The sequence below is a fragment of the Gopherus flavomarginatus genome, chromosome 1 (assembly GCF_025201925.1).
Source record: "Gopherus flavomarginatus isolate rGopFla2 chromosome 1, rGopFla2.mat.asm, whole genome shotgun sequence".
In the NCBI taxonomy this organism is placed as follows: domain Eukaryota; kingdom Metazoa; phylum Chordata; order Testudines; family Testudinidae; genus Gopherus; species Gopherus flavomarginatus.
Genome location: NC_066617.1, coordinates 130,494,252 through 130,513,529, shown reverse-complemented (window position 1 = coordinate 130,513,529; position 19,278 = coordinate 130,494,252). Strand labels below are relative to the sequence as shown.

Sequence of the window (19,278 nt, the reverse complement as noted above, 5' to 3'; positions counted from 1 at the left end):
ACTGAGTATATGGCAATAGCACCGAATACTGGCACCATTTTTCACAGGCAGGGGTGATTTTTAGCTGGTGCCTCTCTCCAGAGGGTGACAAAGGTACAAGAGAGTACAGCTGCTGCTGGCGTCCCAAAGCCACCTGGGCCCATGTGCTGCTAGCTTCTGTACTGCAGTGGTGCCTGCTGAAGTTATCGTGGACTGAAATTATCACATACAGAAAGTGTCCTGCTGTGGAGGAAGAAATAAGGCAGCCCTCCCTAGAAACCTTTGGGGGAACTTTGCAGCGTAGTTCCATGAAAATTTCATTAAGATATCCCAGGAGGGTTCAAGGGATATAAAGAAACTGCTTCCCGTGATGCCCCCCTCCCCTTGTCTGTCTCTATAAGGAATGAAAAGCCAATAACTAAGCTATGTCTCTTTGTTGTATCGCTTCCTCTTCTGGTACGAGAAAATTAATGCAAGTCGATAGCTGTGTCCTGTTAAGTTGGGATTGCCATCCCTGTAACGGGAAATAAATTTACACACTTATGCAGAGGAAGGAACCTCGGATTGAGCTCGCTCATGCTTGACTAGACTACAGTGGAATCTCAAACAGATCCTGGTTCATGACATAGCAGGACCACCCAATTACATCTTCCCCCATCCTCCTCCTCGTGCTCATTGTTCACACCAGGGGCCTGTGATATGAGCTTCTTGGAGGTATGCAGGGTGGTCTGTGGGATGGTAGTGGGGTCTCCACAAAATATGGCATACAGCTCTTCGTAAAAGCCACTAGTTTACAGCTCAGCGTCAGATTGATTGTTGACTTCCCTGGCCTTCTGAAACACCTGGTGCAATTCCTTTGCTTTCACATGGCACTGCTGCTCATGCCTGTCATATGCAGGAGAAAGGGTAATCTGCTCATAGATGTCCATGTTTCTGTGGCTGGTCAGTAGCTGCTTGCACAGCCTCTTCTCCCCATAGACCCGGGAGATCCTGTCTACTCCACGCTGGTGTGCATTGGGAACATGGGGCTGGCATGGTCAGCTGGGCAGTTGCACACAACAGAGAGCTGGTAGGTGTGCTCACCAAGCTGGACAATCAGGGAAAAGGTGAGGGTCTTTAAAGGGGAGTGCAGCCTTCTGGTTTCCATGACCGTTAGGCAGTGGAGTTCACAACTGTGACTGGAGCAGACAGCCCCTGGCATTGTGGGACAGCTGCTAGAGGGCTGTTAAGGTTGACCTAAGTAATGAAGTGTCTACCCTGAGGTCAATGCAGTGCAAGTACATTGACCATGGCTCAACACTGCTCGAGGCGATGGTGTTACTGTGTCACTGTAATGGGGCCATTACATCAGTGGGATGCATGCACAACTATGTTGTTGCAAAGCTGCTTACGTTGACCTAACTTTGTAGTAAACTAAAGAATCTTTTAAAACTAAGGAATCTTTTTAATAAACCTCCCCAAAATGAGAGAATAAGTAGTGCTGTGGACTGTCCACCTCTTCCTTTCCAAATGCAAAATGTTTATTCAATCACAGGCCGAACTTGACTGACCAGAACCTCTAAACGTTGAGCTATGTATATCAGGTAACTTCAAGATAGATTGTAGCGCTACCACTTCAACTGAATGCTTCTGGTTATATGGTGCTTTCATTCTCAGGTGTTTGATGCTGGTGAGTTTTTTGGAATAATGCAAGTAGAGGAGGTAATGGAGGAGGAGGAGGAAGATGATGATAATGAAGAAATTGAAGACGAATTGAAAAAGAAACCAAATCCTGGAAACGAACTCTGTTACAAAGTTATCGTAACAAATGAGAATGGGCTACAAGCAGCAAATCCCAATAGGTAGGTTCTAGTCTTAGAATTTATACCAGATCTTCTTATTTGAATAACCTGAACTCCTGATCTGATTGTGTCAATCATTCTGAAACTTGTTGGTTTAACTGCCTTTCCATAATGAATCTTTACTGAAAAATTTAGTTGTCTCAGAAAGATGAACTGGCCACATCTTGTAAAATGAGCCTCACAAATGGCATTTGGTTTATGCGATCCCGTGTATTCATACCTTAAACCAGGGGTTGGCAGCCTTTCAGAAGTGATGTGCCGAGTCTTCATTTATTCACTCTAATTTAAGGTTTTGTGTGCTGGTAATACATTTTAATGTTTTTAGAAGGTCTCTCTAAGTCTATAAACTATTGTATGTAAAATAAACAAGTTTTTTTTTTTTAAATGTTTAACAAGCATCATTTAAAATTAAGTGAAAATGCAGATCTTATCAGTTTGGTGCAGTGGTTCTTAACTTGGGGATCACGCACCTTCTGGGGCAGGGCCGGTGCAAGGATATTTTGCATCCTAGGCAAAACTTCCACCTTGCTCCCCCCCTCCCCCCTATCAGTTCATTGAGGGGCAAATCCTTTATAGACCCCAGGGGCCAGCCGTGCCCGTGGGCTGCTCCTCAGACCAGGTTCCCTCCTCCCTGCCTGAACTCCCCTGGAGGGTGCACGGCTCTTCCCACCCCACTGGTCCCTGCCCCAAGTCCACTCACTGGCTTTGCTGGGCTTGGGCCACTGCAGCAGCTCGGCAGGGAGGAGCTGCCTTCCAGAGGCACCAGAGAGCCAGAGCATCCTGCTTGCGGCCCCAGCGAGCCCCAGCCATGGAGGAGCCTGCACGGTGCAGGGGGGCAGCAGTCCTACAAAGGCGGCAGTGCCGCAAGCGGGGAGCAGCCATGCCCTGCCGCCCCTCTTGCCCAGGCTGCAGCTCGGTGCCCCCACCCGCCCAGGAGCTGCTGCAGGCTGCAGTGGATGTATGTGGGCGCCAGTCCCCATGTGCCCCCCCTTGGTATCCCCCTCGCCTAGGGTTACCATATTTCAACAATCAAAAAAGAGGGGACAGCCCTGCCCCCATCCACTCCCTCCCACTTCTCACCCCGACTGCCCCCATCAGAACCCCCAACCCCCTCGCTCCTTGTCCCCTGACTGCCACAACCCTTGTCCACATCCCTGCCCCCAGACAGACCCCTGGAATTCCCATGCCCCATCTGACCACTCCCCACCCCCTGACAGGACCCCCAGAACTCCCGACCCATCCAACCCTCCCCCTGCTCCCTGACTGCTTCCGGGGACTCTCCTTACCATGCCCATGCTGGTCAAATACTGGCTCCACGTGGAAGCAAAGCTCCATGTGGAGTGCTGAGGCAGTTGGGGGGGGGGGGGGGAGTGGGGGGGAAGCTGTGGAAGGGGCAGCAGCAGCGGCAGCTCACACTCCCGGGAAATGCAGAACCCAAGTGCGGTGAGGGGGAAGCCGGGGGGCCTGGGGTCTGGGGTCCTGGCTGCCGGCCCCGCTCAGCCTCCTGCCAGCCTGGGGTTCCCTTCACTCAGCTAGCAGCAGGCTGAGCAAGGCTGGTGGCCGGGACCCCGGCTGGCAGCCGTGTGCCAGGCATAATTGGCACATGTGCCACCTTTGGCATGCATGCTGTAGGTTGCTGACCCCTGCCTTACACACTGCTTCAATGATATCTGGACAATATATGCCTTAGGAGGTATCCTTTAAAAACTAATAACCCATTAGTTGGTAACATCACTGTGAAATGTATGTGAGAATGCTATATGTGGAATTATGTATAATCATAGGATTTCTCCAAAATATCTAACATCTCACACCAGGGTGTGGCCAAATTCAGTGTGTTATTCCTTTTATCAAAGATTGCAGGAAGAAATCATTGCATTGTAAAACTAATCAGTGGGGGCCGGGAGACAGCATGATGTCTGCACCAGACAGCATGGTGCCCACACCCAGCAGGGACAAGCAACTTCATCTTGGGGTGTATTTCAAAGATTTACTGGACTGTATACAGAGAGGGAACAAATCCTTAAGTTATCCTTCACCTGAGAAAAGCCAGGAACTTGGACTGTGTGAAGATCCTGACTAAGAGCTAGTCAGCTGTTCCTAGAAAAGGAAGATGGTGAGGAAACTATCTCGAACAAAGACTGTAACTTATTAATTTAGGTCTTGGCTATTATAAATCGTATTTTTACTCGTTTGTAACCCTTTCTGTCTTAACTCCTTGTACTTGGTATCACTGAAACCTGTGACTTCTTGTTTAATAAGCTTGTCTAACTTTTAATATAAACTAATTCAGTATTGTGATTGAAACAAGTGTTTGTCAAACCCCAATTAAATTAATGAGCTGCAGCGTATTGACTCTTTAAAGGAGCAGCAACCTTAGTATCTTCTGGGAATGTACAATTATGGGGCTGTGCATTGCAGGGAGACATCTCTATGGAGCTCTGGGGCTGGAAGTCAGTGACTGTTACTGTTAACCTAGGAAAGGTTAAGATTGGTAGAGTTTGGAGGAATTTTCTAGTGAGAGAGACTGGTGTGGCAGGGAGGTGACACACAGTTCACTCTTGGGCCTGGTCTATACTAGCCTGTTTCGGAATTAGCAGAGTTATTTCGGAGAAAAAAAAGATTCCGTCCACATGACCAACTGTTTTTTTTTTTTCGAATTAAAGGGCTCTTTATTTCGATTTCTGTACTCCACCTCGGCAAGTGGAGTAGGGCTTAAATCAAGATCTCAGTCCCAAGTTAAAGGTATTGTGGATGCAATTTGATGTTACTGACCTCCGGGAGCTATCCCAGGATGCTCCCCTGTGACCGCTCTGGTCAACACTCTCAACTCCAATGCACTAGCCAAGTGGGCAGGAAAAGCCCCGAGAACTTTTGAATTTCATTTCCTGTTTGGTCACCAACATCACAGGTGACCATCAGCACAGTCCACCATCACAAGTGATCATGCAGAGATCACGCAGTCCCAGATTCGCAAATGAGCCCCAGCATGGTCCGAACGGGAGATATTGGATCTCATTGCATGCTGGAGAGATGAGTCTGTTGTGGCAGAACTGTTCCAAAAAAAGAATGCAAATATCTATGCTAAAGTCTCCAGGGCCATGACAGAAAGAGGCTACTCCAGGGACACAGAGCAGTATCATACAGTAATCAAGGAGCTCAAGCAAGTGTTCCAAAAAGCTAGGGAGGCAAATGGGCGCTTTGGGTCACAGCCCCATACATTCCGCTTTTACCGTGAGCTCCATGCAATTACAGCAAGTGACACCACCACTACCCCACCACTGTCCATGGACACCTGCAAGAGGGGAGTTGCATGGAGCAAGGAGGAAGAGACATTGGAGGACGAAGAGGAGGAGGAGGAGGACAGCGCATAGGCAGCAAGTGAGGAATCCATTTTTCCCCCCTAGCCAAGAACTCGGCGCTGGATTCAATAGCCTCTCCTCACTCCCCAGGCAGGCTCCTGTTCCATGACCCTGGAGAAGGAACTTCTAGTGAGGTGAGAGCCTGATCAGAGCCACGCGGTGGGGGAGGAACCCAGCCGTGCTGGGTTCTTCGCGTTTAGAGTAAATGGCTCATCCCCTCTGAACCTGACCAGAGCCAAGGGCGGGAGGGGAGGGCTATGGTTGTTGTGTGCAGCGATCATCCCGGAGAGCCCGCAGGCCCTCCTTTTATATGGCAAACCCACCAGGCATTGCTTGCTGTGGGAAAGGGGACCCGGCAGTTTGAAAGCATTGGAATGAATGTAGAAGAAGCAGACCCCACATGCCCCTAGGGGCTGCCTGCAAGATTAATTCTGTTCCCCAGCTGTGTGTGATGGCTTATTCATATCAAAGTGCCCCCTTTTTGCTCTGCAACGTATCTTTTAAAATACTACCATCCCTTTTTCTCCTCCTGCAGGTGCAAATGTTTCAACACGGCCCCATCTACTCTGTCCCAGAGGCTGGTCCAGATTGGAAGGTGGAAAAAACGAACTTGAGACATGTTCGCCGAGCTCATGCAGTCCTCCCGCACTGATAGGGCCCAGCTGAATGCGTGGAGGCAAACAATTGCGGAGTCCCATAAAAGGTTAAAGGAACACAAAGAGAGGAGGGAGGCACGTGATGAGAGCAAGCAGGACGCTATGGTCAAGCTCATGGGGGAGCAAACTGACATGCTCCGCTGTATGGCGGATCTAATGTGGGAAAGACAACAAGACCACAGACTGCTGCTGCAGCCCCTATATAACACCCTCCCTCCTTCCCAAGTTCCATAGTCTCCTCACCCAGACACCCAAGAACATGAGGGAGGAGGCTATGGGGACCCACACACTCTACCCCTGAGGATTGCCCAAGCAGCAGAAAGCTGGCATATGCGAACTTTTTTGATTTGGTTTCTGGACTTGTCCTTCCCTCCTCCTCCACATCCCTAACACAAACCCTCCCGTTTACCTTCTAACTTCTCTCAATGCGTTGTGCATCAAATAATAAAGAACAGGTTTTTTTTAAACAATTCTGACTTTATTTTCCTTTTATTTTTATATATAATAGGGTGCGGGTAACTTCAAGAGAAACAAACACAACTGTCACACCCCGGCCAGTCATGAAACTGGCTTTCAAAGTTTCTCTGATGCCCAGCGTGCCCTGCTGTGCTCTTCTAATCGCTCTGTTGTCTGGCTGTGCAAAACTGGCAGCCAGGTGAGTTGTCTCAACTTCCCCCCCCACCATAAAAGTCTCCCTCTTACTCTCACCGAGATTGTGGAGCACACAACAAGCAGCAATTACAATTGGAATCTTGGTTGCGCTGAGATCTTACCAAGTCAGTAAACTGTGCCAATGCCCTTTCAAACATCCAAAAGCACACTCCACCACCATTTTGCACTTGCTCGGCCTATAGTTGAACTGCTCCTTACTACTGTCAGGATGCCTGTGTAGGGCTTCATGAGCCATGGCATTAAGGGGTAGGCTGGGTCCCCCAGGATAACTATAGGCATTTCAACATCCCCCACAGTAATTTTCTGGTCTGGGAAGTAAGTCCCTTTCTGCAGCTGTTCAAACAGAGCAGAGTTCCTGAAGATGCGAGCATCATGCACCTTTCCTGCCCATCTCACGTTGACGTTGGAGAAACATCCCTTGTGATCCACCAGTGCTTGCAGCACCATGGAAAAGTATCCCTTGCAGTTTATATACTGGCCGCCACGGTATGCCGGCGCCAAGTTGGGGATATGCATTCCGTCTGTCGCCTCGCCGCAGTTAGGGAACCCCAATGCATTAAAGCCATCCACAGTGGTCTGCACATTTCCCAAAGTCACTACCGTTGATAGCAACTGCTCAATGATTGCGTTGGCTGCTTGCAGCACAGCAGCCCCTACAGTACATTTGCCCACTCCAAACTGATTCCCGACTGACCGGTAGCTGTCAAGTATTGCAAGCTTTCACAGTGCTATGGCCACTCGCTTCTCAACAGTGCGGGCTGCTCTCATTTTGGTGTCTTTGCACTTCAGGGCAGGGGACAGCAAGTAACAATCATTCCACCCTTCGATTCACACAGATAATGCAAAGTGCAGCACGCAGCTATGATCACGGGAATATTATCCTTGGTAAAGTCTAGCCTGCCATTTAAACACTTCCAGCAAGCTTTCAAACAGCCAAAGGCACTTTCGGCTAAGTAGCCGCACCTGCTCAGCCTGGTGTTAAATTGCTCCTTGCTGATGTCCAGAAGCAGCCTAAACTTGCCAAGGCAGCCCCCAGCAAAGTCTATTTACTTCTGTTATTTAATTGCCTATTCATTTCTTTAAGTAGCCTGTTTGTTTTGGGGCTTTGGAGTGGGGAAGCTTCTGCTTTAGCAAGCCTATCTATTGGCTTCTTTGTGGATGTAATTGCCCATTCATTTAAATTAAGAAGCCACCTGTTTTTCTTTAAGTAGCTTTGTCATTGAAGTGTTGGCTTGGTTTTGTCTTTGTGATTGCCAGTGCCTCCGAAATGGGATTGGCTTGGTTTGGGCTTGCTGTGAAAAGGCAGTGCAGGTTTTTTAATCTTGTAGACCTGGGAGCATATGAGCTTCAGACAACTGCTTCTCTGCCTTTTGAGAACCCACTTCCAGAAAAGGTGGAAATACAGCAAGTGTGGCATAATGAGAGGTTTGTATCTCAACAAAGCTTTGCAACTAGGAACATACAACCTAGAAACTCATTTAATGCAGCAGCCACACCACCACTTCTGCCTAAGGGAAATGAAATCCACTAGCAAGGGATCTCCACAGTACAAGAGAAATTCAGGGCTAAGTTTAGCCATCACACTTATGCAAATTGTCCTATGCATCTGTGAAGGCATAATTTGAGCAAGAACTGACCCTTGACCCTTAAGTTGACAGGATAGGCTCCTTTAATGATGCTTACTGGGTGCACAGAAGGACGACTATCAAGAGGCACTGGTTTATATGACTGCATGAGGCATTCACCTTGTGTGGTGCACTCTGCACCATGCACTCTATAGCTTGTAACATGCAATTTGTACCCTATGTACCATGCACTCCATTTATTCAGATTCAGCTAATACCAGTGAAAGCTTACATTTGTTTTTTAATCACAGTTCATCAGCTCAAATTGAAATCATCACTGCATCACCCCTCTGCACTTCCTTGTTGGTTGCCACCAGAAAAGTTTCCATACTCAGTATTTAAAAAGCCAGTGGTCAATGGAGAAAGAAATTAAGTACTAGTGCATACAGTTTGAAGGGCAATGAAAAAAACAAATCACCAATTTGGAATACATTCAGATGCCTTCTTGATGAAAAGGGAGATACTGTGGCTGGATATGTTGCATGTGTCAATGTAAAACATTTTGTACTTTTAGTAACCATAAAACTGGTACTTTAAAATTACTTAAACATAAATGTAGACCAGAATCGGGATCCAGTTTGCTGAAGATATTTACCAAGCAATGTATCACTATCAGATGAGACATAAAGACAAGTGTGACTCAGGAATTATTGAAGTTTATAGCAACAGACATAGTACCTTTCGAGGTAGTCAGTGGCAAGGGCTTCCTTGCATATTCTCAATGTTTGATTAACATGGATGCCAGATATGGTCAAATGGATGTGTGTGCACATTCCACAACATTAGCCCGGCACGCTGCACTTGTGGCATAAGAAAAAAGAGAACAAATCTCCACAGAGCTGAAAAACATTCTTGGTACAGTGAGTGAAGGGGTTACCCTCGTTCTCTGGATGATTACAGAAAGGTTGCCTATTTGGGAGTAACTGTTCATTACATAGTCACAACATGGTGGAGCAGGTGCTTTGATTCTGAGAGCAGGAAACCAAAAACTGCAGAGAACATTCTATCGTCTGTTTTTCAAGTACTTGGAAGATTTGATTTACACAGCAGTACCAACCCAGGGGTTTTCATTATGGACCGGGGAGTGAACGTGGGGACACTGACTTGGAGTCAGGGAGCACCTGTCGTTGTTCCACATCTAAAGTTAATATTTATAAATAGAGACTTCTAGCACAGGCTCAAGCAGGCAGATGCATAGTGGAGGACGGTTACTAAAAGTCCGTCATTTATAAATCTACTCCCACACCTAAATTCTGATCTTTGAAACCCCAGCTAAAATAGCTTTATGCTTTTTTTGAATGTAAACTACCAACCAGTTGAAGTGTGTGTGACTGGATTAGGACCAGAACATCCACACATTTGTGACCTAATTAGAATTTGAAACTAGATTTCTGAGGTGTTAGAGCAAGACTTTTTTAAAGCAATCAATGAGATGTGACACTTTAACACTAGTGGGAATTTGATGTTCATGACTCTTGAGTGGCTTATAAAAATATAGACTGAGATTTTCTAGTAAGTGGGGTTGAGGAGTTATGCTCCTGCATTTCTCTCTTTCTGTAGTGTCTGAGGTTATTCGAGCAATGTGATCTTACCCAGTAGTTCCATAATTAGTTATAACAATAAGTTTATTAAATACTGTGTTCCAATAATATGCATAGGCTTGGGAGAATTCAATTTTTTTAAATAATTTTGAATGATATCAATGTTTATTTTTAAGCATTTCTTTTCTATTTTAGCTGTTGAAATGTTCACAGTTCTAGGACATTGTGGTGTGTTTCGGACAATGGGGTCAGCCAGTATTTAATAACAGTAGACACTGGGGCTCAAAAAGTTATAGCCGTTAAAACACAGATAGTTTGATTTAAGGCTATTTATTTTGTATATATTGACAAAGTTCTTCAGCAGCATTTTTCTTACTTTGCTTATCTGTACATTTAAATTATTATAGGAATTTTTTTTGTTGATTTGTGTGTATATGGTGAAATTGACATTTTACCAATAAAAATCTAATCCTGTCAAGTCTAAATATGTAGCACTTTCCTTCTTCAAACATGAATTACTCTTCACAGGCTCATTGGAAGGTGAGCATTACTAGCACCACTTTATAGATTGGGGGCAGGAAGGTTGGTATATCAGAGGCCTCAGAGGAGAGCCAGGATTGTAAACTATGAGTTCCTTTTTCTGTACTTGACCTTTTATCCATACCTTTTATGGAAACTATAGTTACTGAACAGTACACTTTATTCAGCCGAAGGTATTACTAGGAAGATAATCCTACTTCTAGCGATGCAAAAAAACTGCCTTATTTTGGTGAAGAAATAACTCGGCTGTTGAGCCTTCTGCAAGAAAGCATAGCCTTTCTCAACAAATGCATCTTGTGTTGTGGTGTGTGTGTGTGTGTGTTGACGAGGCGTATTGTTGTAACAGTACTAAAATTCTGTCCTTAGCATTTTCCTTATCGACCATGCCTGGACATACCGTGTTGAACATGCACGCCAGCAGCTGTTGCATGTTCCCGGTCTGCTTCACAGAATGGCAAACCTCATGGGAATAGACTTTCATGGAGAGGTCGCGGATGAGGGAGCTATTGAGCAGGTGTTGCAAGAAATGTGGAAATACAACCAGACCTACCAGCTGTCTCAAGGGGTAAGTGACTCCTCCAATCAAGGATATTGAACTGCTCTGCTGGATCCTGAATTTAATCATACCAACACATGGATAACTAATACAGATGTCTCTCTTTAATATGAAAACACTTCTTTTGAGCCATTTAAGAATGGACTGCTGCTCAGAAGAGGGAGAGTAATTGCCTTGCAATTGTAAAAAGCAGTGACAAGCTGCCAACATTTTAACAAAGGGGGTACCCATAAAGGTTTCCCTCTTAAACTATAATAGTTTCATGTAACAAGGAAGCATATTCAGCGAAGAGGAGGAGTTAGAAAAATGAGAAATCTGTTGGTTGTTTTTCCTTTCTTAAACATTTCTTTTAATTTACAAGAGAATCAACTCTCTCTTAAAACAAAATAAGGCAGCATACAGTTGGCAAGCAAACTTGCATTAAGGGTGTTTGTTAGCAGTCAGTAGTCATACGTTGTTTGTAAACTACAGTGAGCGTAGGTGTTCTGATAGATACTGTGATGAGGTATGCAGACAAACAAAGCTGTGAAAGGGAATATTAGAATAACTCCTTTAAGTGTTCATTTGTTTTGTTTTTTGTTTTTATTTTTCAAACGTACTCTTCTGGGAGGCAAAGTGGCCTAGAGGATAAGAGTAGTGGACTGGAACTCGGGAGATCTGGGTCTTATTCTTGGTTGGGCCACTGGCCTGCTGGATGACCTTGGGCAAGTCATTTGACCTTTCTGTGCCTTGGTTTCCCCATCTTTAAAATGGGGATGATGATGATGATGACCTCCTTTTGTAAAGCACTTCAAGATCTACTGATGAAAGGCACTGTATGAGAGCTGGGTATTATTATTACTATTCTACACTTTCTGCTAATCTAAAATTATCTTGACTTTCATACTGTCATCAGTTCGTTCTTCATTGGAAAATCATAAATCTTGGTTAGTTGAAATAGAGCACAGTAATACAGCTTTAGCATGAGCCCCTAATCCCTTCTGTCTTGCAGCATTCTTTTAATAGCATGCTTGTAAGGGGTGTCTGTTTTCTCTCTTCCCTTCTTTCCCACTCTCTCCCAGACTGCAGAGGAGAAGGTTCCTGTCTGGTATATTATGGATGAATTTGGATCCAGAATTCAGCATTCAGATGAGCCTACCTTTGCAACAGCACCTTTGTTTTACATTCCTCAGCAAATTGCTTACTCGGTTCTCTGGCCTTTAAGGGACCTTGAAACTGGTGGTAAGTGTGTCAGTACATCAAGTATGTGATCTGTTTTTATCCAAAGTTCAGAACTGAATTTACATACCAAACCAATTCTATCTTATCACAATTCCAGTATGAGCTTAAACCACCCCCCACCTCTCCAACATCCTGCATGTCTTTAAAACACTTCTACCTCTACCTTCTCAGTGGCAAAACATCATATAGCTATAACTTCTCACTCACATCATGACTCGTATTAAAGATATGGAGGCCTTCCTCTGCCCAGAAATGTTTGTTGTTGTTGTTGTTACAACAAAGGATTGGAGAGTTTCTCTTTGTTGTCCAACTGAACTGCTTTTGCTAGAAAGCAGTGGATACAAAAATTACACAAACCTACATTGCAGGGACATTATTTAAGCTACAAAGTAAAGCACTCAAAATAAGGAAATGACACATTTAAAATTGCCCAGGTAGTCTTAATTTGGCGCCCTTCATCTATCCTGCGCACTGAATGAGGCAGAGCTCCTAGGGGGAGGAAAAATAAGATGTGAACATATAGCTAACCCTAAGTAACATTTTTAAATTACACTTTTTAAAAAAAGTACTTTTTTTTTTTTTTTTTTTTACTCATTGCAGTTGTCCCATAATTTATGGTTGAATTATGTCATTTGCCTGAATGTGGTGTGGGGAAGGTTGTTAATGGAAAATGACTAGCAACCCTACAATTACTTTTATATCCCCCTGTAGAGGAAGTGACTCGTGACTATGCCTATGGGGAAACTGATCGTTTAATCAGGAAGTGTATGTTGTTGCCATGGGCGCCTACTGAGGTATTGGATGTTAACTATTCTACACCAGAACCATCAGAAGATCACTACCAGGTATAATTATAATGAATCTTTTCTTTAGGATCTCTCTTATTAGGACGATCTCTTTAAACCTGGAATTACTTTGGTTTTGTTTCTCTTCGTGACTGCAATATGAAGTATCAAGATTTCATAATCCAAAAGATTGCCTTATATAAATTTATATTCTATATAAGACGAAGGAGATGTAGTGAAGCCAGAAATAAAAATGTATAGCAGTTCTAAAACTAAAACAATAGTGACTTGCCACATCTTGCAGTTCCCTTTGCTATCTCACATCCAAACAGGCACCGAGTAGCCTAGTTCAAAGGCTTCTGATATGCCATAAACCCAAATTATGTGGAATTCATCATGCTGATTCAGAGGTTGGAGCAATTGCTAAATAGGTTCGTCCCTATTGGATTTATTATTACAGAGTATTTGGTCAATCCCATAATATAGGAAGATTAATCTTTGTAGCAAGGAACAAAATCTTATTTCCAGCCTCATTATTCATTTTATGTTACAGTTCTAATGCAATTAAATACTACACCGAGGACAGAATTTCCAAGCTGATGACTCTCTGCTTTTCAAGTATCTTTCCCGCAAATACTTCCCTTTTGAGCTTTTGTGCTGTGATAGAGAACTCGGTTATATTTTAAAGGTGTGAAGTGAATGTCATGTGGTGTCTTCTCTTTTGGCAAATAGGCTACAAAAAATGTGCCAAAACTTTCCAGAACGGGAGACTAACTTTTATGCATCAGTGGAAACTGTTGGTTGCTTATAGGGTGGATTGATTTTAATCATGGTTTAAATCAGCTATCAGGAAACTTTAAATTTGAATAATTGATTTTAATTGTGTTTTGCATTTATACTGATTTAAGAAAATAACTTACCCCATTTAAGAGAGGCTGAATCTCACTGGTGGATAACAATTAAAAATGCTAATTTGCAACTAAACATAACCTTTACACTAAATCTGGTGCTGCTTTTTGCTAACCAGGAAGATATGTTGTATCTATGTACATTTATCTAAGCAATTATATAGTATATCTTTTACCAGATGATAAATTTTTTACTTTTTCAAGTTCTATTTGGATGGAAATACTAATTCAATTAAAAATGCACAGAACAGCAATAGGTTTTTGATTTAATCTTCTCTTTTTTTTAATCCATGCTGGGTGCTCAGAACTTTCAAAATTCAGGCCAGGCCTTTGAAGGCACCCCTCCTGCACCACAGTGGTCTGCTACTTTTGGGCCACATGGTGAGGGGTGGGATAGCTGTTTAGCCCCAGTTACTGTAGTAACTGCAGCCAGTCAGAAACCAGGTTAGCTTGTTTCCACCCAAATAAATGAAAATACCAAAAATAATCATTCTCTTATTACATATGTCAGACTTTTTTGAAGAAATATACTTGTTTTTGGAGGGCTGTATTTTCTTGGTTTAGAGACTCGGAGCAACATTTCACTTTTTTAATTTTGATCATATGTTTGCTTTTTTGAGCAAAAGTGCCTTGAGCCCAGGATAAGGCATTTCTGTATGTGGTTTAATTCTGTTTTATAATTATCAGGTTAAGTTAGAGAAGTAGTGTTTCTTGCAGCTGGTTGTCATTTTATCTGTGATAATGCAGTGCATCTTTACAAGGGAGATGATCTTCCGATCCCAGTTGTTCTCTTTTCTGTCTCATTCTGGTACCCATAAGAGTTGTCATGGGAACAGCTGGCAGAAGCACCAGCCGCCTGAGTGCATGTTGCATTTCCATACCAATCAGTTAGCTGCTGACCTTCCTCAGACTGATGAAATACCAGTGCAAAGTAGCCCTGGGTGCTTGGTGCCATCCTGTACACCAAGATAGGACACCATCCCTTTTATGCAGCCAAGCCTATTAGAGATAAGTGCAAAATATCTGAAAATCTCCCTGAGCACATTTGCAATTCATATTTTACATAAAAAAATATTTTTACAACTCAGTGTCTGCAACTTGAAAATATTTTATTTATAATATTTAACTAACCATTTCCAGTTTATTAAACTTTTATGACATCTTACTTTACTGATGTTTCCTTCAAATTCTGCTGCATAAACCTACAATAGTAATCTGTCCTGCCTTGAATCAGAAGGCCGATTTCCTTTTACATTGATCTGAAAGGCTTTAATATTTTGTATAGTAGAGTCACAAACATGATGCTTCAAACACAAGCATGTGGCTGCTGGATCACTAATCTCACTGTTACTAACAGTACAACACAGTAAACAAAAAAGCTATAACTTAAACTGGGATCTTACTAACACTGAGTAATTTGATTTCTGCAATAGTATTTTGGAGTATTTTAAGAGCAGAAGATTACAATTTCAAGTGCAGACTTTTTTCTCACTAGGTAGTGAAAACAAGAAGTAATTTATATTCCTGCAATCCAATCTCTTTTTGAAGATAGCTAGGGTTCTTTTTTAGGCTTTTTGTTTGCACCTTTTAATTATAAGTAATTGAATCTCCAGCAACAATAATTTTAAGGATTAGAATCCTGTGTCTGAACTGGATTGCCTGTCCCAGCAGTATCCTATGTGGGGACAGCACAAGTGTATGTCACAGTGGAATCTCCATTCTCAAGAGCTGCTGTAACCGTATCCAAAGGAACTAATCCATAGGTGCAGCCAGGGGCGGCTCTAGGCATTTCGCTGCCCCAAGCACGGCAGGGAGACTGCGTTCAGTGGCTTGCCTGTGGGAGGTCCGCTGGTCCCGCAGCCATGCCTGCGGTAGGTCCAGAAGCCGTGGGACCAGCGGATCCTCCACGGGCAAGCTGCCGAAGGCAGCCTGCCTGCCGCCCCCGCAGCGCCGGCAGAGTGCCCCCTGCGGCTTGCCGCCCCAAGCACATGCTTGGCATGCTGGGGCCTGGAGCTGCCCCCGGGTGCATCTGCTCCAGTTCCATAAGAGACCCTTTGCTTCTCATCCCAGATATCCCACACAGTTCCTTTGATGCAGACTGTTGCAATGAATGGAGTGTGACAGTTTCCCTTTTACAATCAAATATGCCAATGACATCATGGCTGGAGTTTTCTAAAGCACTCAGTGTTAGCCTACCACTAATGCCTTTGAAGTCAATGATAAAATTCCCATTTATTTTAATAGGATCAGAGTTAGGTCAACACCACGTTTTGATATTCTGGCTGCCTCCCCAGTTTACAGTACATTAAACCATCATTTATTCAGTTAAGCTATACCTTGGCTGTCTTTAAAAAAAAATAAATAAAATAAAATAAAAAATCAATGTAGATTTCTCAAAGTAGAGTCCTAAGGGAGTTTATCTTTTGCTAAAAGACAACGTGATTGGCCAAGTGTGCAAGGGAACTTCTGTCTAACCTGATATTTTTTATTTTTTAAAAAATATAGCAGTGGAGAAGGGAGAGTGGATGAACTCTGAAGTGTTTGTGCTTCAGGGAGACTTTCATATGCCAACACTAATAAAACACCCAAGCACTGTTGTTTTACATCCTGTTGAACTTTTTTATGTCTTGCATTAATTTCTTTTTCACAGCTTCTCTGTTTTCATGCACTCTTGTAAAAAAAATCAACTCAATTTTGGCCTAAATTACTGTACACGGTCCTTTAACACGTTAAGATTGTGAGGTTTGATGGAAATTTGCTTGTGCTACTTAACATAAACTTGTTTGTTTTTTCTTTGTTTTGTTTTTTTAGGCTATTTTAGACAAAAACAAGGAGAAACTACCTATGGCTATAAATCCACCAGTTTATGACAAGAATAAAATTTTCAAGTATGTATCTTCAAACAAAATGCCTTTTAAAATGCTTCCTGACAGCTGAAACGTATACAACCTGAATAGGAGGCTTATCCTTTCCAGAAGGTTGGCACAGGTGCATAAGTCCTGCGGGTGCTGCTGCCGCACCCCCTGGCTTCAAATGGTTCCCATCATGTACTGAGTTTACAGTTTGGTTCTGTGGCTCTCAGCATCCCCACTATACAAATTGTTCCAGCACCCCAGCACAGGTGGTATTATATTGATCCATGCTTGGAACTCTGACTGCAGGAGTTACTAGTTCTTTGGAATCTGTCTAGGAGCAATGGATATTGCCACCTTTGTAACTTTTACTCTGCGTTTTAGATTCTTGAAGAGATGCCACCTTCAGGATGAAAGGAATTTAGCACAACATCTTGGTGCTGGGAATCTCTGCATTTTATTTATTTTAACTAGTGAATTTAATGTCCATGGGGAAAATTTTAAGTCTTCAGTCAATCCACAGAGCAAGTACAGCGGCAGTAGTACAAGTTTCCCCATGCTGCCTCATTGGATTAGACCATGAATATTCCATTTCTGAGCTCTTCAGTTGCCACTGCTACCAAATGGTCACGTTAAAGCTGGTCAGTATATATATGGGGAGGCAAGGGAAGGACACAGGTAATTCTCTCCCCCCAACCTCTTCCAACTATCTTTGGGATATACCGTATATACTTGTTCATAAGCCAAATATTTTTGATAAAAAAGTGATGCACCAAAGAGCAGGGGTCAGCTTATAAATGGTCTACAACAAAATCTGATGATTTAAAACTCTGTGGAATCATTGAATTAAATATCTAATACATCATCATTTTGTTTACCTCGAGCGTTCACAGGCATGGAGCCCCTCAGCTCCCAGTGTCTGCCGTTTGCCGTTCCCAGCCAATGGGAGCTATGGGAAGTGGCTGGGAACAGCAAACGGCAGACACTGGGAGCTGAGGGGCTCCATGCCTGTGAATGCTCCAGGTAAACAAAACGTCCAGGCCCGCTAGCGGCTTACCCTAACTGGCCAGAAGCCAAAGTTTGCCAACCCCTGAAATGTAGGGTCGACTTATGAAAGGGTCATACAGTTTTTGCTATTTTTACCTCACCATCTTGGGGGGTCGGCTTATAAATGAACGGGCTAATGAACGAGTATATACGGTATGCCTTTCTGTACAACAGCAGCAGAATAGCCCTAATTCTTCAGAGGCGGGTTGGAGGAAGGGCCTGGTTGTGAAAGGTAGTTCAATAGGATTTTAAACCAGGATTAAAAGGTATGGTAGCTTTGGATGCTAGAGGGAATAGCTCTTAGCCATTGCCCCCGCTCCAGTATGACGTGTGCTGCTGCAAGAGATTTGCCATTAAACTTGTATGATTTCAGTATTTGAGGCCAGCCACCCATCCTCAATAGAATGAAAGGATCATTTCAGTTAAGTTTTATAGAAGCGCATATCTTAATTAATTATGGGCAGTATAGTGGGATACAGAAACCTAAAGTACAAAGATGACAGTATTCTTATTTTCAGTTAGAAGCCCAGCACCTTATTTTGTGGGTTTTGCTATACGGATCCATAGGTTACCTTTCTTTTCCTGAGGAGAGATGATTATAGAAAGTCTCTTTTTCAAGTTGGGCTTCCCCCAGTTGTTTCAGTTGTCCAGAAACAGTTGAACTATCATGTTGGAAAACCTGCAGAGGTAAGCAGGAGTTTGTTTCTCAGTGGGATTGCTGCTGCATTCAATCACTGAAAATTAGAGGGGTAGAATATGAAGTATAGTTAGGATAGGGACAACAATAACATTGCTGAGTATACCAGCTGCCTTTTTCCCTATACACCGCCTCTCTTTCCCCAAGGTAAATATGTCACTTAAATGCCATTCACAGCAGGAATCCAAAGCCTTGCAGCATTCTTGATACTCCCCGTTTTCTCATTCTGAAGGAACATCATCAGTACTCATATCTTCCCCCACACAGTCCTTGGTGTGGTCTCTTCTTGACATTAGAGAACATCTCAAATAACTTATAACAATCCTTTGTAGGATGCAGCTTCTTTCATGGGTGGGATAGGCCTGTTGGCATGACAGGCAGCTATGTGGTGTGTATGTGAGAGAACTTTCTCTGCTCTGCGAACTGCTATGTGGGCGCTCTGCTTCATGTTGTAGGGGATAAGGGAGCCCAAGAAGGAATCAGAATCCATACCTTGTTGAGCCATAGACATTTCCCCCCACCTCAGTGGCTTTCAAACACTGTGGAATGGGTTTATCTCGGGGCTGGTGAGCCCACAGGCAGTGGCAGCGCTGTATCCATGTACACCCTGATTGTTGCTGGGAGGAAAATCAGGCGGGCATGCAAAAGCAGAGGGACATGCACAGCCCACATTTGGAATTCTATGTTCTGTGCCCCTTTTGTACAGGGAGGGGTAAAGTTCACATCCTGAAATCTATTTCCAGTCTGAATTTCTAAAAGGTGTATCATAGTCATCTTGCCTCGAAGTAGAGGTAGAACGCAGAGCATGGGGAGGTGACAAATATACAGAGCAAATTCTAAAACTGTAGAATAAAGGAAACCAAGAACAAATATTTCTAAAAGGGAGGTTAGTGATTACTGTTTTATGTAGCTTGAACTATTTCTACAGGAAGAATTTTATTAATTGGTGGTTAATGTTGGTTTTTTACTTCCTTTTCAAGCCCATTACAAATTTCA

General features: G+C 43.4%; 1 protein-coding gene across 1 annotated transcript in view; it reads left to right on the top strand.

The window, feature by feature from the left end:
• TTLL12 (tubulin tyrosine ligase like 12) overlaps window positions 1-19,278 on the top strand; it is a 61,995-nt gene that overhangs the window by 18,327 nt on the left and 24,390 nt on the right. Inside the window, exons 2-6 of the mRNA XM_050919810.1 lie at window positions 1,636-1,820; window positions 10,583-10,781; window positions 11,834-11,993; window positions 12,705-12,838; window positions 16,498-16,574. Coding sequence (XP_050775767.1) covers window positions 1,636-1,820; window positions 10,583-10,781; window positions 11,834-11,993; window positions 12,705-12,838; window positions 16,498-16,574 — 755 coding nt within the window. The remainder of the gene's footprint in view (window positions 1-1,635; window positions 1,821-10,582; window positions 10,782-11,833; window positions 11,994-12,704; window positions 12,839-16,497; window positions 16,575-19,278) is intronic.